Source organism: Gymnodraco acuticeps, unplaced genomic scaffold (genome assembly GCF_902827175.1).
Source record: "Gymnodraco acuticeps unplaced genomic scaffold, fGymAcu1.1, whole genome shotgun sequence".
Taxonomy (NCBI): Eukaryota; Metazoa; Chordata; class Actinopteri; order Perciformes; family Bathydraconidae; genus Gymnodraco; species Gymnodraco acuticeps.
The window spans coordinates 4,382,615-4,402,170 of NW_022989748.1; the positions used below are offsets into that span (position 1 = coordinate 4,382,615).

General features: G+C 41.5%; 1 protein-coding gene across 5 annotated transcripts in view; it reads left to right on the forward strand.

Moving 5' to 3' along the window:
• The window catches only part of elavl2 (ELAV like neuron-specific RNA binding protein 2), a 51,313-nt gene extending 34,709 nt beyond the window's left edge, over positions 1–16,604 (forward strand). For 4 of the 5 annotated variants that reach the window (XR_004571021.1, XR_004571051.1, XR_004571060.1 and 1 more), the window contains exons 4-7: positions 4,337–4,440; positions 7,838–7,992; positions 9,527–9,752; positions 10,317–10,355. Coding sequence is in view for 1 of the 5 variants with exons in the window: in XM_034236573.1 (XP_034092464.1) it covers positions 4,337–4,440; positions 7,838–7,985; positions 9,503–9,752; positions 10,317–10,355; positions 14,628–14,958 (872 nt within the window). In the remaining 4 variants the exon portion in view is untranslated. Of the gene's footprint in view, positions 1–4,336; positions 4,441–7,837; positions 7,993–9,502; positions 9,753–10,316; positions 10,356–14,627 lie in introns of those variants that run through there. The other variant, XM_034236573.1, reaches the window with a different exon arrangement.
• The last annotated feature ends 2,952 nt before the right edge of the window (positions 16,605–19,556 follow it).

The window sequence follows — 19,556 nt, forward strand, 5'->3', positions numbered from 1 at the left end:
GCTTGCTCTGTCTCTGCGTTTTCAGGGCTGTGGATTTAAGCCAGCCAACATCTGGGTGCTGCATCAGATGTTGAGTAATCACGGAGAGATGCTCGCTGCATCATCTCTGTTGTCTTCCTCCCACTACCGGCTGCTCTGTATCCCAGCAGGAGGCCTCTCCACCTGAAGACAGCTCACAGCGAGTAGTTTGTTTCATAGGAGGAGTCAGAGCTTCATAAAGTGTCATTTCACCCGCTGCTTCTAATAACTGTCCCTGAGGTGCAAAGTGAACTTTAGTTTATGAACTTCTCTTGCTCACAGCAGAGATAGTCACGCTAGTGATTAAGCCTGGAGGCATGAAGTACGGTGGCCAATGGGTGCAAACGCGCTACAACGACCCAGAACATTTCCATTTAGAGAAATGCGCTGCAGCTTTAGCAACGATGCAATGATGCAAATATAAAAACTTGATGAAACATGCGCAGCCTTTACTAAAAGTACTGAAGTAATGACCTTAGAAAAAACAATATATACATTTGCTCTGCTTCTCTGTTTTAATTATTATTAATTGTAACTAGTGCTGCGTACCGGTACGCCGAACCGGTACTGAACTTGTAAAAAGTTTCGGTTCAAGTCCGGTTAAAACCGGAACGTTGGGAACCGGTACTTGGACTCGCAAAAAAACTAGCACTTACGTATATTCTCCTTCTTGTTCTAAACCATCTAAAACCTCCCTGAAGGCAGGAGAGACTGAAAAGAGTCAAGGGAAGCTTATAAAAGTTAACGGCATTTAATTACACAAAAGATGCGATGGTGTACAAATGAAATTGCAAAAGGAGGCGCTCTCCCCATCTCCCGTCAGCCCAGGTTGGTGTCTGTGGTTATTTAAACATTCCCTGATAAACGTTATTCAGCGTCAATAAATGAGTGCTAATCCCAGTGTGCTCAGTGTACAACATCACATGTCATTTCACCTTCGATTCACGGTTTGAAAACGTAGCATTTCGCCACATGCTAATGCTAACCGGAAGTGAATAATTTTCAGAATAAAAGTATTAAGTTAATAGTGTGAACTTCTGTTTTTTCAGAATAAAACTGATTTAAATTAAATAGTGTATTTAATTCTAAATTACGCCATATCAACATTGATTTTAATTTCTAACAGTATGTACATCACTATGTATGTAGTATGTACTGTATAATGTACACATGTAGAGTTGTAGAAAAGACATGGTGTACAGACAGTACAGTACACTCTGACTGTACAGTCAGTCACTACAGTGTAGCCTACTGTATACTACTGTATAGTAGGTGTGTAACAGTGTAATGCGTATAGTCTACTCTACACTCTACCTTTCAGCAACGTTTTAGGGATTTAGGCTCAGTCAGCTTAGGGACTGTTTGGTTAGTTTAGTTTGGTAAATGAAATAAATGTTTGAACTGTGTAGTAGTTCACTGTAGTTGCTGTCATAAGTCATTTGTAGACTAAGTGGCAAAAAGTGTTTTTTTTACATTTGTACTTTGTAGAGAAATGTAGACACAAGTTGGAAGGGAGCACAATAAACCTGACGAGTTTGAATTTGAGTTGATTATGAGTTAATTTTCAATTGATAATTAGCTCACAATAAGTTCACTTTAGTTACTCACACAACTTGACACAAGCCATGGGTTCAGGTCCGGACTTATAAGTCCGGACCTGAACCTGAACCTCTGGACTTGAGTCCGGACCTGAACCTGAATGTGAGTCCAGGTACGCAGCACTAATTGTAACACATTTGGACATTTGAACACATCACCTCTCAAGAAGCACATTTTTTTTCTTTTTGATATAAAGAGAAACTAGTTAAAATGTTTGGGAGTGATTGACATGTTTGCACCTTGATCTGGTCTCTGGACACGCCTTGATGTGAATCTGACCCAGATTTCCTCTCATAGAAAGTTTTTATCACGAGTTTCCTCTGTGCTGTATTAATATGCTGAAGCAGCTTGAGCTGCTGAACTTGACCGCACTGGAATTGCAGAGAGACCCAGAGAGTGGGCGGAGGAAATTGAATTGTCTCTTTGCACATAGAGAGTGGGTGTCAATCTATTGTACATTTAGAGATAATCTGCAGTGGGAGGGGAACACACTGTGAGAAGCAGAGCAATTGCTGTCATTTTTAACTTAAGACATGTTTGTGAAAGGTTTTTTTTAGAGGATTTATTCTATAAAAAACCTGCAGACCGGCCTGACCTGCTGTTTTCTTCACCTGCTGCCAAATAACCAAAACCCACTGACTACATGATGCCGTTAGGTTTAACAATACAGAGCCGCAGGGATTTCTGTGGTGGACCCTGAAGGCAGCATCTTCCTGTTTCAATGGGATTTTTCCATTGGATTTTGGATTATTGCAGAAAATAATATCTGTAGCAAAAACTCATTTTTTTGTTACTTCCAGGTTTTGTTCAGCAGGATAATCTCCACATATTATCACCATTTATGGTTTCTGAAGTAAGAAGCTAATATTAGGCTATAAAGGAACTACAGCACGGTCACAGCACGGTCACATGACGTCACATGACGTCACGGTCACATGACGTCACATCGCCACTGCTAAGCTAAAGGCAGCTAAAGTTGAGCGTGATGATGCTTTGTACTCATTTAGACACTTGTTAGCAACTGCTGTTTTTAAATTCACCAGTTAAAATACATCAGTTCACCGGTCTGGCAGTAATTTAAGGTGTCCGAAAAAGACAATAAAATAGCTGTATGCAATGTGTGGGAAGCAGAAATCCTGCAGCTCCGCCCGCTGGACCGGTGAGCGGAGCTGAACACACACTAAGAGTTAGACCTAACTAGGGCTGTCCCGAATATCATTTTTCGGGCTCCGGATATTCGGTAGTAATCCGCAGCGAATATTCGGTGCAATCCGCAGCGAATATTCGGTGCGGAGAGATTATTATTTTTTTTTAATAAAAACTTTTTTTCCAAAAGGTTTCATTACACGCTCCGAATCCGAGACACCTGACAACACGCTGTTAAGCAGAAGCGCAGAAAGAGCATACTATTACGATTTATATTTATTTATTGTCTCAGTACTCGCATACATTAAAACTAAATGTGTCCTCTGCATGTAACCCAGCCGCAGCGCAGCGCCTGGGGACCAAATCTGGTTCCAAATTCCGTCTATAAAGTTTTACAACCTGAAGATACAAAACACATATTTCTGTTATAACAACAATACTTTTAATAACATAGCCGTAACAGTAGGCCTAACAGTGTAATACTTGTTACCGATACAGTAAACAGTATTTAAATAAATGAAGAACGAACTGAATGCCAATAATTGCCTTAGCCCCAGATGTTCCCACATTGCTCCTATTATTTTCACTATTCGGATACAATTGAAAAACTAATATAAAAAAACAATTCGGTTGCTTGCTTGCAACTATTTTCCAAGCAAAGTAAGAGCACGATTTTATCATGTGTAACGTTACTGTTTAAACGGCGGATAAAGCAGCTTCATCATGGCAACTTGACAACAGCTAAGCTAAGCTAGGCTACTATTTACAGCATCCGGTGACTTTTCAGAGTTGTTGTGCCACAGTGGTAGGCCAGTTTCTTGTCGCATATTTGGCACACTGCCTTCTTCTTACCGTCGTCCAATTTAAAATGGTCCCACACAGCTGAAGTCTTCGGCATTTTGTGTTCAGGTGTGTGAAGCGAGGTGAAGCGTGCCGTTTGCGTTCGTGACTGTGAGTGAACGCGATGTCAGGAGCACAGGCTGAGATTGTATATATTTCCGCATTTTAACAGTGCAATTCAAAAGTATAAATATAGTATAAGAATATGGCAATTCGCCTTTATTGATGTATCTATATATATATATGCATATATTTAGGAAAAAATTAATAAAAAAACGAATATCCGAATAATGAAATTGAAACCCGAATAGTTGGCCAACGAACGAATATTCAAATAGTCGAATATTCGGGTACAGCCCTAGACCTAACACACTTAGCTATTTTACCTACCTCTGGAACAAGCTAAACTAGTTATACATATATTTATTCTTCACTGTCGGGTCACTCATTACTGGATCAGTGAGCTGCATGAGACGATACTGACAGGCTGTCAGGACAGAGAGAGAGAGAGAGAGGAAAAGAGAGCGCTTCCGCTAATTTCTCCTGTGTTATTATCCAAAGTTAATGTAAACTTGAATAATAATAATTATGTTGGTTGTTGTTTGTGGAAGCGCCAGTGAATGAGCCCCATTAACTGAGTTTTACACATCACTTTAAATGGAAGATCCCCATAGGCCCCGCCCACTCGATCGGTATCGGCCGATACTGATATCGGTTTTACTTTGTGTTGCAGGGCAGAGCCTCGGCTACGGGTTTGTGAACTACGTGGACCCGAAGGACGCAGAGAAAGCCATCAACACCTTAAATGGCTTGAGACTCCAGACCAAAACCATCAAGGTGAGAAGTAGTGTATCATTAATTTATTCCTCTCTGAAATCTGTTCTGCATAATCCGAGACATGCCGCTCACTCGGTTTGGAGTCAAACATAATGAAGCTGGAGGAATGTGTGGGGGGGGAACCTTTTGTTAATCTGGGCACACTCTGCGCTGCCTCACCTCAAGTAGAGCAAAACTGTTTCTATGGTAGCATGTGCTGTGCAGGGAGGTGGCTGCCATTAGCATTCATCAGGCGGTGTGGAAAATCGTCTGCTTCATACAGAGCTGCAGGATTCATACCATGTGATATCTTTTACCAGGAGTTAGTCATATCCCTTCTCCACACAGCCACGGCAATGTCTGTAATGGAGAGTTCATGTTTGAATAGCAGCAGATCTGTGAGCGGCACGCCTGATTATTCCTGAATCTGACTCTTAAATATGGTACTGGCAGCTGAAGATGAGGCGTGTTATGAACCATACCGAACACATCTTCCGCTGCTCATCTCTTCATCTCTTCTGAAAGCCGAGTATGAAAACATTTTCTAACATATTTCACTCATCCTTAATTCTCCTGCTGCTCTGTGAGAAGTGAGGAGGAGTTGAAGCGTTAGCAAGTATTAGCATCAGATAAAGGTGAGGCTGAGTGCCTCCACTGTGTCAGAATAAAATCGATCTGAGAGTACAAAAGAGAAGTCCTTTAAAATGCTTAAAGGAGCCCTATTGTGCTTTCTTTGGTGTTCCCTTTCCTGTAGTGTTTTGTATAGATGGTTGTAGGGATGGGTACAGAGCCCCGGTATGAAATGGGCCCCGGGGCCGAATTATTAAAGACCGTGGTACCGTTAAGCTTTGACGTTATCGGTCTTTTTATCGGTACTGGAGACATTTAAAAAAGATGTATGTATTATGCTACACAAATATTATATTGCCGTTTTAGTGTCGCCAACTCCGTTTCTAATACGCAAAAAGACTGCAAAATGCGCATGAATGTGCACCACATTCAGACGGAGAAATGCACCGGGTTCGACTGTCTGTTAAAGTTTTAGCTACAATGAACCAACCCTGGTGCTGTTTCTTTTGATGTGAAATATTATTTATTTAATTTAAATAAAAAGCGATGTTAATTTTGTTTACAATTTGTTTAGTTAATTTACCTTTTTCTTTTTCAAAAGAACTGATAAGAATACCATTAAAGGACCGGATCGATAAGCGGTATCGATAAAAGTAGTTGTACTGTTAAAACCTTAACGATAACCATCCCTAGGTGGCTGTGCATGTACTGTAAATGGTTTGAAAAGGCTAAATTCCCAAAGTTCCTGCAGAGAGAGTTTGTCTTCTTCTGGCAGAGGGTAAAAAGAGGACCTTCTTTGAACATTAAAGTATGTAAACATCACAGTAGAGGCACAGAATACTAATATGAACCTGATACTGAGCATAATACATTCTCTTTAAAAAAGACAATGAGGACTCTGTTAGGAAGGTTGTTAAAAATGATATCACCAAAATGTGCCCTTAAATTTGTCAAAAGTGAAGAATTTTAAGCATGAGTTATTTAAAAATGTTTGGATTTTTTTGTTTTTCTTCAAATTTGGCACAAATGTGAACTGATTAGATTCAATCGACAATGTAAGGCAAGTTTATTTATTTATTTAAATACAATACATTTCAAAGCAAGGCAATTTAAAGTGCTTTACATTTAGGGCTGCTCGATTATGGCAAAAATCATAATCACGATTATTTGTGTCAATATTGATATCACGATAATTAAATACGATTATTCATAGACTTTGAAAACATCTTATCCGGAAACCGGAAGTAGCTAAGAGGCTCCGGCTTGACGAGGTTAGTAAAAGTTGACTGTACGCTAGAGACCGGAGCATTGAGGACCGGAGAATAAAGACACAGCAACTAAAGCTTCCCTTGTAACGTGTTTATATGGATTTAAACAGACTGCAAGTCACAACACAACCTGGCTGAGAGGGCTTTTAGGGTAGCTATACATCCTGTCGCACGCAGGATGTATATCCCAAGACAAATTTAGAGCATCATTGCGAAAGGGAATGCAGCAAAAATAATCGTTTTCTTTCGTTATCGTTGCAAGCCAAAATCGTAATCGAGATTAAAATACGATTAATTGCATAGCCCTACTTTATATATATGACATATGAATACAGTGCAACAGAAAACATTGTAAAATGTTTATATTTTATAATTTATAGTGTTCAAAAGCCAAGAGGAAAATACAAAATAAATGAAAATCAGTGCAGTCTAAGATATATGGGGTTATTTGATTTAATAGAGAGGTGTATAAACATGCATTCTAACCAATAACTATGTTATATACATTTGATGGCAGTATTTCTGTTTCATCGGAGTTTCGATGATGTATTGATCTGCAGGATGACTGTGGCTTTATGGACAGATGTTGATTGATGCTGTATATTTCTGCAGCTCTGCACACATCTCCTGCCTTCAGAGCGTGATGATTTTTAATAAGCCGCCTCGCCGTCGCCGCTCTGTTGTCTGTAGAGATGATGACTTCTAAATGAGAGCTGTCTGCACGGCGCTGATGCTGCATCCATCTCTGTCAGATACACATGGAGACACTAATTCCTCTCTGTCCCATTTATGACGTATCAATACAGAGCTGCGGTGATGTGGTATTTCTGTGTTTTGAATTAAAAGCTAACGTTAGATTATAAATTAACTGAAGCACGGTCAAGGCGTTAAGTAGTCTCATTTAGACACTTGTTAGCAACTAGTTTTTATAATCACCAGTGGGGTATTTCCTGACGGATGTTATGTCGTTAAACTTATTTCACGCAAATTGGCAAAATATAATGGGAAGCGGTCATTGACTTGGGAGTGATGCAGCGCTGCAGGATGAAGGTTAGGCGTAAGAGCTTTAACCGGTCAACATTTAGTCAGTGTTTTAGGAACAGCAAGCACATTTGACTTCAGCTTTATTTGTGCAAGTTACATTGTTGTGCAGTTTATTAGAAATAAACAAATCGGACCCGTGCTTTTGTTTGCAGGAACTCCATGTTTTACGCTTCACTATCCATCCACGAGTCTCACAGTTTCAAAAACATCTTTCAATACCTGGAGCTGACCCCCATCTAGATCTTTCATTTAGCCAAACCTGACTCTAGGAGAGTAGAGATTTCAAAAATGTCTGTATTAGTCAAACAACAATAACCCTGTTAAGCACCCTGTTTTTTAATAACAAATCATTTAAAGTTAAACTTAGGTTGCATTATCACATGTACATGCTTAACAAGTCATAAAGAGAAAGGCAGTGTTTGAAGGCTGTCTGTTAGAAATGGGTCACAGCATCTGTTCTGATTCTCAACACATGATTTATATGTTTATATTGTGTTTAATGTGCACTCTGTAACGTGCATCATTGCTCTCTGCAGGTGTCGTACGCGCGCCCAAGCTCAGCCTCAATCAGAGACGCTAACCTGTATGTCAGCGGGTTGCCAAAGACGATGACTCAGAAGGAGCTGGAGCAGCTGTTCTCTCAGTTTGGACGCATCATTACCTCACGCATCCTGGTGGACCAGGGTGACCGGTGAGTACACCCCCATCTCCTCTCTGCTCTTCCCCACACACCCTGTCACAGCCTGGTTTGGAGGTTGAGGTTGTGTGAGCGCCCCAAAAATACAATTCTCCACTCGAGGTGTTCATAGATATGTGTGTATAGCAGTGGGGCTTCATCATTCCTCTTACCCTGCACTCCCTGAGGTGAGCCTGATGAAATGTATTCAGAGCTGAAACACTAATAAACACATCATCACCCCTGGGGCCCCTGTCCCTCCCTCAAACATGATGGGATTGCTTCTCTTTATTTCCCAACATGGAGGATTCTGTTAATGCAACAACCTGTGATCAGTCGGTAAGAGAAAACTCTGAAACTCTGCACAAACATCATATGACTGTACTCCATTAGAGCAATGCACTTATTTTTAAAACTAAGAATAGATTGTTTAAAAGTGAAATGTGCAGCCAGGCGCAGCATGGAGAGATGGACCTGTGTGACTCTGCTCAGGCTGGTTGGCAGGAAGAGACAAGACTGAGAGAACAAGCACATGCAGGGCTGCGAGAGGTAAATGAGACCCAGGAAACATGTGGCTCAGAAATAGCCTTATTTAAAGAAAATCAGGAATTATGTAATGAAAAACAGACCATTATTTGTTATGATGAATTATTTGTGATAATCATGACCTGTAGTGTTGATATTGTCCCATGCCTACTAGCAGCAGTCGATTATTTCTAGTAAGATGTTCAGTCAAACATTGTTTCTTACTTCTTTTTTATTTCTCACCTCTTGGGGACGTCTGCATGTCACGATCTTCGGTCTTGTTTCTCCCTGCTGCCAATGAGCAGGTCACTGCCAACTTTTTGTGCTTCTGTCTTTTGGTTTGGTTTTTAGCAGAATTCTTTTTATTTCAGAATCTGGATCACAACATTATTATTCACCAAGAAATGCACAAAATCACCCTGAGTGTAACTCGTACAACTTAATAGGGCTGCACGATTTTAGCCTCTGCGATTGTATAAGCACAAAATGCTGCGAAAGAGTTTAAGTAGGGTGCGTGTGCGATGGTGACAACATATTTGTTTTATGTGCAGTCTAATCATTATGCACGCACACCCTGCTTAGCTGCAAAATGAGTCTGTGTTAGAACAGAGCCAGAGACTAGTGGAAAGAGATGCTATGAACTGGTAGTGCCACACATTGTACAGCATAGTGGAAGCGCCCTAGAGCCGGGGAGGCATACGATGAACAGGAATTGGCTGAACTGTTTGGGGAGCGTCTGTCCACTATCACAACAGACAATAACCGCAAATATGACTTTTCACCACATCAAGCAGCCCTATACCCTCACAATCAGCTAATACAGCAAAAATCATTGTACTTATGTATTTTAGCTGTTAAAGCTCACTATTAAGCTCTGTCTCCTTGTGCAGCCTTTTCACATGTTTTCAGAACGTTTTGGGAAAACACTCCAGATCAGGGTGAAATAAATGTTTTTGTAAATGTCCCCTGCGGCATGTCGTCATGGCTGGTGTGAATGAAGTTGTGTTGATGTTTTTCTCCTCAGGCGTGTCCAGAGGGGTGGGATTCATCCGTTTTGACCGGCGTGTAGAGGCCGAGGAGGCCATCAAGGGTCTGAACTGTCAGAAGCCCCCCGGGGCTGCGGAGCCCATCACAGTGAAGTTCGCCAACAACCCAAGCCAGAAGACGAGCCAGGCGCTGCTGAGCCAGCTATACCAGTCCCCCAACCGCAGGTACCCCGGACCCCTGGCCCATCAGGCACAGCGCTTCAGGTAAAGACAATAACATTGAAGTCTTCGCTGTGCTTCTCCTGCTGTAGAGCTCAAGTTAGTGAACATTAATGTGACCAGCTCTATTGAAATCAGTCCAAAGTCGCCAACGGTTCACTCAATCATGGATTTATGTGAAACACTTGGGTTTTGTGACATATTGTGCTGAGTACTTGCAGAATACATATGGGAAGATATCATTGGAAATCTTTCTCCCCTTTCCAACAAAGCATTTATCTCAAAATGTGTTTTGGGTGAGTTTGCCTCTCAGTGCAGGAAATGGGTGGTGAAAATGGCATATTTCAATGTAGTAGAGTCAGAGAACTTTACAGCATTACAACAGCAAAAGTAAAGTGCAGCTAATAAATAAAGCGAGCCCGTTATTAGAATTCAATTAAAATGGGTAGCATTTATTTATTTTTTAAAGTAAGACTAAGCTGATATTGATGTTCAGTAAAGATGAATGGAGACATGGATTCTTTATATCAGGCATATTACTCATCTGTCATCCTGTAATAATCATTGAAAGTCTTTCTTAATATTGAAATGAATGTGTGTTTGCCCTAGGCTGGACAATCTGCTGAACATGGCGTACGGAGTGAAGAGGTAAATAGATTTTCTTTAATTGATCCTGAGGGAGGTTCAGAGACCGCATGAGGGATAACTCTCTGTGTGTAGGAAGCAGCACAGCAGCAGGTTGCTCTGATTCAATATGATCAAAGCTAACACTGCAGCGTGTTACACATCATGAGGGTGTGTGGCTGTTTGTCTTTTCAATGTAAATATTCAATATGATACAGAGGAACATGAGTGCATGTTAGAGCAGGAAGAGACGATGTCATTAAGATGAGCTGCTCCTGTGTCCTCACTTTAAACAGGCTCTTTCCTGCTTTTCGGACTGTTCCCTCCCCTGTAGTGTGTTCTATTTGTGCATGTCAATGGTCTGCAAAGGCTGAATCCCAAAGGTCCCTCCGGAGGGAGTTTGTCTCCTAATATCAACCTAAACATGAGCAGGATAGAGCCTCCTTAAAGGGACAGTTCACCCCAATACAGTACAATAATGGATTCCTCCTACCTGTGCTGCTTATGCTTTACTAAATACATAGCTACAAAACATACATAGCAATGTTTCTTTGTATGTTTAAGCCCCCGTTGTCATTGGGAGCAGTTTTATGCAGAAGCTATTGCTGTTGAGTTTGTAATGTATCAGTGCATGACATTAAGGATTTTGGGAGATGGCCCTGTGGGCCATCTAAGCTAATTTACAGATGGCCCTGAGCCCAATAGAGATTGCCCTGAAAAATGTGCGCGGACGAAATTACGCACGAAGGGTTTGGGGGGCCTCACCCTAGAACATTTAGATTTTTGCAGGTCTTACTGTAGATGCTGTCTGGTTCTCTAGACTGAATTATAAGATGAACGACCACAATATTATATTGTACAATTTCAATTGTATTCTTCATTTCACTTGTTTGTTTGTGTTTGCTCGCTTGCATGCCCTGCATAGCTATAAGAAATACTTAAGTTGTTGGTCAAGACACTTTCCATCTGATGAAGGCAAATGCCTTCCCAGATGTAAAAAAGTAGAAAACATTACATTCAGTTATAACTAGGGTTGGGAACCGAAACTCGGTTCCAGATGAGAACCGATAAGAAAATGCCGGGTACCGGGTACCCGTACAAAATACACCTTTTCGGTTCTGCTTAACGGTTCCTAAACGCGGTAGACCCTGTATTCCAGCGGGTCCGTCTGTACCGCGGCGACCCGGTGGAATACAGGGCGGACCTGGAGAATCACAGACGGCCGGTCGTCAGCGGGCCGTTGACGGCCGGCTCCGTACGCTGATGGCCGTCAACGGCCCTTAATTTTTTTAAACGGCATCATGTAAGTTGCGCTGACAGGCGACAGAGGTCCACAGTTGCCCCGCAGCGAGGCTCCCCCCGCCCTCCCGTAGACAGTTCACGAGCTCAGTCACTTCATAACACCAAAGATGGGTCGCGGTAAACGCTCTGAAGTGAGGCTCCACTACACTAAAAAATAAAAAGACAATTGGGCACAGTGTTAATAGCTTGCCACAGGCATAGCTCAGTTAAAATAAAGCACAGCTATTGTGCAATACATTTGTATTGCATGTATATTTTTTATTTGTAACAATTTCAGTTAAAGCTGAAAAGAATAAAGATATTTTTGTTATCTAAACGTTTGACCTCTTTCTTTTACAATTTTGGAATCGAAACGGGGAATCGATAAGAACCGGAATCGATAAGCAGAACCGGAACCGGAATCGGAATCGGAATCGATAAATTTCAAACGATACCCATCCCTAGTTATAACTGCCAAAACAAACATTATTTACACTATTATGGCCCCTGTTAAAAATGTTTGTAAAGTTATCTACTGTAAATTGGTCGAATGCCTCCTCATCCGGAAGCTGACCGAGCAGCAGTCGAGCAGCAGTCGAGAGGAGCCGAGCGCATCCGCGAAGCACACAAAATGGCGACGTCAGATTTCCCGTTAGCCGGCAAATCTAAATCTCTTCGGTCAAAATAATTTCCCTTTAGCGCAATACCGCTTCAGTTGCGCCACTTATGTGACAGACAAGAAGAGTATGTGACAGACAAGAATAGTCAATTCTAATGTCTAAAGAAAGAGATGTCCTGTATGGGTTGATTGTGCGTTGATCTGTTGGTAATGCCTCGGGGTTCCGGTGGGCATGTAAACAAATGCATAATGCTGCGCTATACTTTGTGGCCTCACCCGGTTGCATAGCGACACTTATTGTTTAGGTGTCTTTTAATAAGCAGGTAGTCATATCATTAGCTAGAACTAGCTGGATCTGATCGATATGGACATAAACGCGAGTGAAGTCTAATCTGACGGGAGAGAGAGATCAGCTGCTGCTAACGAGTCGACACGCAGCTCTGCATAATCACATGCAGCGGTGAGCGGAACAAAGCACACACTTCAGGTTAGAATATCACACGTAGCTATTTTAATTACCTCTCAAACTACCGTAACTAGTTATAGATATGTTTAGTTTTACTGTCGGGTCACTCATTACTGGATCCGCGAGCTGCATGATACTGGCATAATAGATTGCCCGATCGGGCAACCAGCAGGTGAGGCTTCATTGCCCGAGCTAAATACTAGATGGCCCCGGGCCATCGGGCAGTCCTTAATGTCGAGCCCTGAATGTATGTTTGTGTGCAATTACCCTTATTGCAGTTATGAAGTCTTGTCGAGTGTGCCTGTCCATAACGATAAATGCTTCTGACTCAGAATGAGCACAGGTTAAGTCTTAGTGCAGGAAACACTTAAATGTTCATTAAAAAGTAGCCTACCTCAGGCTGAGGCCTACATATGTCCACAGGAACAGCCGAGCTGCATATTTACAGGTGCATGCATACTTGCAAAGCATTTTGTTTACATCCTTGTTTGTTTAAGCAAGCATGGAGGAAAATCAACACACAACAGGCCCATTGGCATTATGGGTATGCGCCACCATGCTGCAGGATATAGACAAGAAACATTATTTATTCAGATGTTAGAAAACAAAGTGTCTGATAAATACAAGCAGTAAATGACCTCAAACATACTGATCCTGTTAATCTGATCAGAGGTCGTTGAACCAAGATGTGTGAGTGTGAAGATTTTAGAGAATGATTTTACGTTGCTGTCTGAGAAGAGGACGGTGAGGTGCTTTTAATCTTGACAGGACGTGGCAACATGTCAGGATTAAAGTGCCCTCTGTGTGTCGACACGACAACAGACAGACTTTCACTGTGTCTTTCTTGGTATTGCACAAAATTGCACACTTGTATTTCTAGCTCGGCTGAAGGCCTTGATCTAATATGGACAGCGCCGTCCTGTTTTAAACTTTGTTGCATCAGACGTCTGCAGGATTCTTGAAGATGCCAGTTTGTCTCAGCTCACTCTGTGAGAGCGAGTTTGATTGAAGTCCAATCCGCTGAGAGCTCAGGCGCGACAATGCTTGGTGATTTCCATGACGTGTGTGTGTGCGTCCTCGCTGCTGCAGCACACCTGTCAGGCTGCATGTTCCCGCAGAAGCCTAGTGGAGCAGCTAATCTCCTCCGACACCTGCGGCAATAATTGATAGGCTCCATGCAATCACTTTCTCCTGACTGTAGAAACCACATTCCCCAAAAGCTTTTCATCCCACTGTTGGCACAACGGCCGACTGGCACATGACACATGTCCCTGTGTCTGGTTGTGAATAAATGCCTCTGTTGCAGCAGTGTGTTCTGCTGTCTGTAGATCTCTGCAAACATACTGATCCTGTTCATCTGACTAAGGAAGAAGTAAATGTGGCACATGGTAGTCAAGTTTTATAAAGTGTTATTTGTGAGGGAAGAAGTCATTAGGATATTGGTGCACAGGAGCTTAATTCATTTATGTTCATGACATAACTGTCACTGCTACTGTTTTTGCAAGGAGGCTCGTTTTCACAGACAGCGATTATATGGCAGATGCTCTTACAGCTGTTAGTTTAGCGTCTGTATGATTACTTATAAAAGATTCACTTGCACGTCTAATTTACGAGAAGTAAGGTGTTAACGCTGAGGGTGAATTCACTAGAAGTGATTATGTCCATCACTACCAGCACAAACCTGCTCAGAAAGTTGTGAAAAAGTGCACTTTTTTTGCAAAGGGAAATGAAAGAAGTTTGTATCTTCTGAGGGCTCTGCAGTTTTTTAAAATATGTGCAGATATGACAGTTGGCGCTGTCAGTAGCGTCGTTGCATTCTTTAGTGAGTTCCCCCAGAGCAGTGTGCTCTGCAGGACCGTCTCCTGTCCTCTGCTGTCTTCAGAGCTGTTTGTGTCCTCACTGAGTCTCTGCGTCTCTCTCTGTCTCACAGCAGGTTCTCCCCGATGGCTATCGACGGCGTCACCAGCCTGGCGGGCATGAACCTCCCAGGCCACGCTGGGACCGGGTGGTGCATCTTTGTCTACAACCTGGCGCCGGACGCAGACGAGAGCATCCTGTGGCAGATGTTCGGCCCGTTCGGAGCGGTCACCAACGTGAAGGTGATCCGTGACTTCAACACAAACAAGTGTAAAGGATTTGGTTTTGTCACCATGACTAACTACGACGAGGCCGCCGTGGCCATCGCCAGCCTGAACGGATACCGCCTCGGGGACAGAGTGCTGCAAGTCTCGTTCAAAACCAACAAAACACACAAAGCCTAAACCCTCAACTGTGTTACCATGGGAACGGGAAGATTCACTTTCTACATTAGTAAACACAGCTTTGTAAATCAGTGTTACGAAGGGAAATTTAGCGTCCAACAATGTGATTTCTTTTTTTCGCTACGCTTTGAATCTTAATATTCTTTAAAAAATAACCTTGAGGTGTGAGCTGAGACTCACAGGGGGTGGGTTTGTCTTTTTGTTGCACATTAAGTCTCGTAAAGTTCAGCATTGTGATTTATTTTGTATTTGTGTCCTCAGTTGCCTTCAGGTGCGTTTTGCCTTCAGTGGTTAGCAGTTCTTCTGTTGAACTATTTTTGTAAGTATTCTGTTCATTGTAATTTGAGTTGTTATCGGTCGGCTGCATAATGTTGTAAACTTAACAGATAAAAAGACAAAAAACACACTTCTTAAAGCAGTACCTTGCCAAAGAGCTAAGAACCTCTTTGATGTGGGTTTAAAATGCATCTATTTTTATAAAAAGAACAATTTGGAGACACTTTTTACTGGACCTGGAACAAAATATTTTGACTTTGAGAAATATCTTCATATTGTGAGCTTTTGAACTTTACAGGAAAGTTTGCAGAGGTTGACATTTCTGGGGAGATTTATGATGTAAAAAAAAAAAAAAACCTTTTGAGATCTTTGTATTATCTTTAGATTATAGGATCGATAGCTGGGCTGGTTTGTAAAATCTTACACGACCAGCACCTCTGAATCCATTTGGACAAAAATGCTGAGGAAAAAGTGCATGCTAAATTATAACGTGGAGGTATGTTAAAGGTGGAATGAGTTCTTCATAACGGATCCCTTCAGATGCATCTGAGGCTGCAGCTTCTGCCTCTGAAAACATCACCACTGACAGGGGTTTTTACATGAAGCCAGTGAAGGCAGCAGCCAGTCTGGGGACAGGGCGAAGGATTACTTTGTAAATAAGTCCTTTTTATGTTTATCAGTATTATTTAGTTTGGACCTCATCGGAAAGTGTGATATTATAGATATCTTTTCTTTTTCTATTATGGAGTATGTAAGGTATTTTAATTTGAGATATTGACTTACTCTCAGTTGAACTCTTGATTTCAAATCTGTCGTAGATAGTAAAAAAAAAAAGACAACTATAGACATGTTTTGTTTTTTATATATAACATGAATAGATATATATTTATGTGGTAAGAATGGATATAACCACTTTTTTTTGTTTTCATATTCATATATATGCATATAACCTGTCTTTGGAGTATATTGCTTTATTCACGTGGGGAGTTGTCTGAACACCACACCCCCCCCGTATCTGCAGCTGCTTTTCTATTCCTCTGTGTTTCTATAAAGGACTTGTGACGGGGGGCAGATCTGCTGAGTCATGCGGGACCCTCGCTTTTTTGGTAATCTTCCTGATCGTTTGATTGTGCAGAGGGTCCGGCATGAGCTCAGTCCCCCCCCCCACCACATCTCTTATCTCAATTCTTACTATAAGAATTATTATTTATTTGGAGTTGTATAGTCTGACTTTGTTCACGTCTTTTTTTTCTGGAATAGAATCTCTTTTTGTTGAGTATTTAAGAGGATGTACATGTTATTTACTTTGTGTTTGGATACTTTGGAGTTTTTCCATGTTCAGTACATCAATAAATAAGTTGAAGGGCAAACGCAGCTTTGTGAACGGATTATATTTTCCTCTGCACGCAGAACATGTTTAGTTCAAGCACCCTAAAGAAATATGCAAGATCACTCCGACTGTCCCTTTGAAACAACATCTCTACTCGTGCCTGATGGATCATTGGTGGTGCTTTTGTTTGCAGCTCGTACTCTATGCATGCTTTTTGAACACATCTCCACCATATACGCTTTTTGAAGATTTAAACTTTTAGAAATGCTAACTTGTATTTGAATGCAGCGTCTTGCAGGAGGCTGTCAGATATAGAGAATTTCTTTTTGCCTCTTTTCAGTTGTTTCTTTATGCCTTTGAAGTGATCCCCGAATGTGACCCAAGTCACGCCTAGAATCCTTTCCTGCAGTTTAAAGCGTCCGCCATATTGATTAGAGATGTGATCGTGCACGTTGAAGCTCCTCATCATGCAAACACATTGTTCCTTAGATGCTGCAGTGAAACAGGGTGAGGGGCTTTCTCTGACTGCTAACAACATGAAGAACAGAATAGCTCTCACTGTGAAGAGGACACCAGATCAATCTGAGTGATGGCTCTGTTCGTCATGTGGTAATAACGTGTTGACATCTGATCAGCTCTCTTTTCCTCTGCCACCTGTTCTGCCTTTATGTAATGTCATTCATTATACATAACTGAATATTGTTATTTGAGAAGCTAATACAAAACAAATTGCACTACACAAATAGATGAAAGGATGCCATTTTGAAGCAATACATTTGTTTGAATCATTGTGCAGTGTCAGTCAATTCAAAACATTCCCATAAACAATTTATTTGCATAAAGTTAGTGTTGAAGATCAGTGCGGTTTAGTATGATATTGAGCCTTAAAACATTTTTGTTGCCAGTTAAATTATGGTGTTATACTACACTACTATTTCAACAGTTTATCGGTCAACAGTTTGTTTCTTTTTCTATGATTTCAATAATTTCCTTGCCAACTATTTTTGCTTTCTTCTAGTTACAACTAATTCAACTATTGTGCTTATACATTTCAAATGATCGATTACTTGCAACTTGAGCTAGCTGTCATTTTCCAATCGTTTGCTAGCTAACTAGTCCACACTCTAGACCTGTTATTCTTTCCAAAAGTGCTAAAGCTTCCCAGCTGTAAGTGGATATTCTTTTGATGCTTTACTTGGCGATGTAGTTGATGCTTTATTTCACTTTTCTGCATTGGTTTGAATTTCCTCAGGTATGTGGTGATGTCGCTTCCTCTCCTTACCCTACATTTATGTGTGTGTCCCTCCAATAAGATGCCCCCCATGCTGATCCTGACTGCCCCCCCCCCCCCCCCCCCCCCCCCCCCTGCAGCAGCATGTTCTGGGACACGCTGAATAAAACATAGCGGTACACTGCCCACAGCTGCTGATGTCAGCAGCCGCACGTAAACATGTCTGCAGACGCTCCGGATGCTCCGGTGATTTATGGCCATCCTGATTTTCTATTACTTAGTCTGTATTCATGCACAGATTGAAGTTAATGTTCATGATTGAGCACAAAAGCAAAATGCGTTAGAAGTTGGAACATCAGCACTTTGCATAGGGTGGCCCAACACGTTTTTATTAGGAGAAATGCACTGCAGCTTTAAAAACACAAATGTGCCAAAACACACGCACATGAAGAAACATCTTAACGTACTTCACAACACGTGCACAGAGATGGAGCTCTTGTTGACGTTCAGGGATTATAAAGTTGCCCACCTCTTACTGTTGTTGGAGTCGTCCCTAAAATGTAAATGTATTAGCTCATAGTGATCACATGATTTTTTCCGATATTATGTCCAACTTTATAATTCCTGAACGTCAACAAGCGCTGCGGTCCCAGCTCCGGCATCACTTGGTGTCTCCTGGTTTCCATTGTGTTTTGAGCTTCTTGCAGCGTTTCATTTATGCAGTGCTTTTAGTAAACGGTGTGCATGTGTTGCGTTTGGCACACTTTTGTTTTGGGCTGTTGTAACGCCTGTCGGACACCGTACAATACTTACCAGGTTTAATCCTATATGGCATTTAAAGCTTCATCAAAGTCTGGTCCAACCTGAATTTAGATCAATCACTTGATAATTATAGAGTTTTTCTTTTGTGTACCAATTTCATTGTTCTTGGAAGTAGCCAAGTAGGCCAACAAGATTGCAACTGATGATGACCATGCAGAACTTTTTACTCAGAAAGATGCTCCTGGTGTAATTCATTGACAAATGAATGTGACTGTCCTCAGGAGATTTGTTGATTTGAGAGACATTTTTCACGTGGTTTATCATTCTTTGTGCAATTGGTTTTACTGTATTATTAAAAAGGTTCAGGACTATAGTGATTTGAGAAATATAGATAGATAATAATATGTCTAGCAGGTGTCCTTTTTTCGCCCAATCCGGTATTTAATTTTGTTTTAATCTGAATCATTTTGACGCAGATATCTGGTGTGCACGGCGTGTGGCGCTCCACGCGAGTCTAGCTCAGTAATTCTGGAACAATTAAACATGTAGAGAGGCATCATGTCACTCTACAATGATAAACTACAACGCAGCAGCTTTAATTTGAGACAGAAAACGAGTTGCATTGAATCATAAAAGCGTATAAAACAGTGTCTACTTGAAACTCATGTCCCAACCACAGTGAGGATGTTTGAATGCATTAGTTCTGTTTTTGGCGAGTATCACACTGCAGACATATTGACCACGGCCAAGTAGGTTATGGTTTAGCTTGCACGGATAATAGGAGGAGCAAGTGAACGCAGCGTTGGCTTTCTACTCATTTAAACTTGAAGTCGAATTTCCTCTAACTGTAAGGACTTTCTCTCTCTCATGCTGCTACTGTACCAACCACAAGCTTAGCTTCCTGTTAACTCTGTGTGTGTGTGTGTGTGTGTGTGTGTGTGTGTGTGTGTGTGTGTGTGTGTGTGTGTGTGTGTGTGTGTGTGTGTGTGTGTGTGTGTG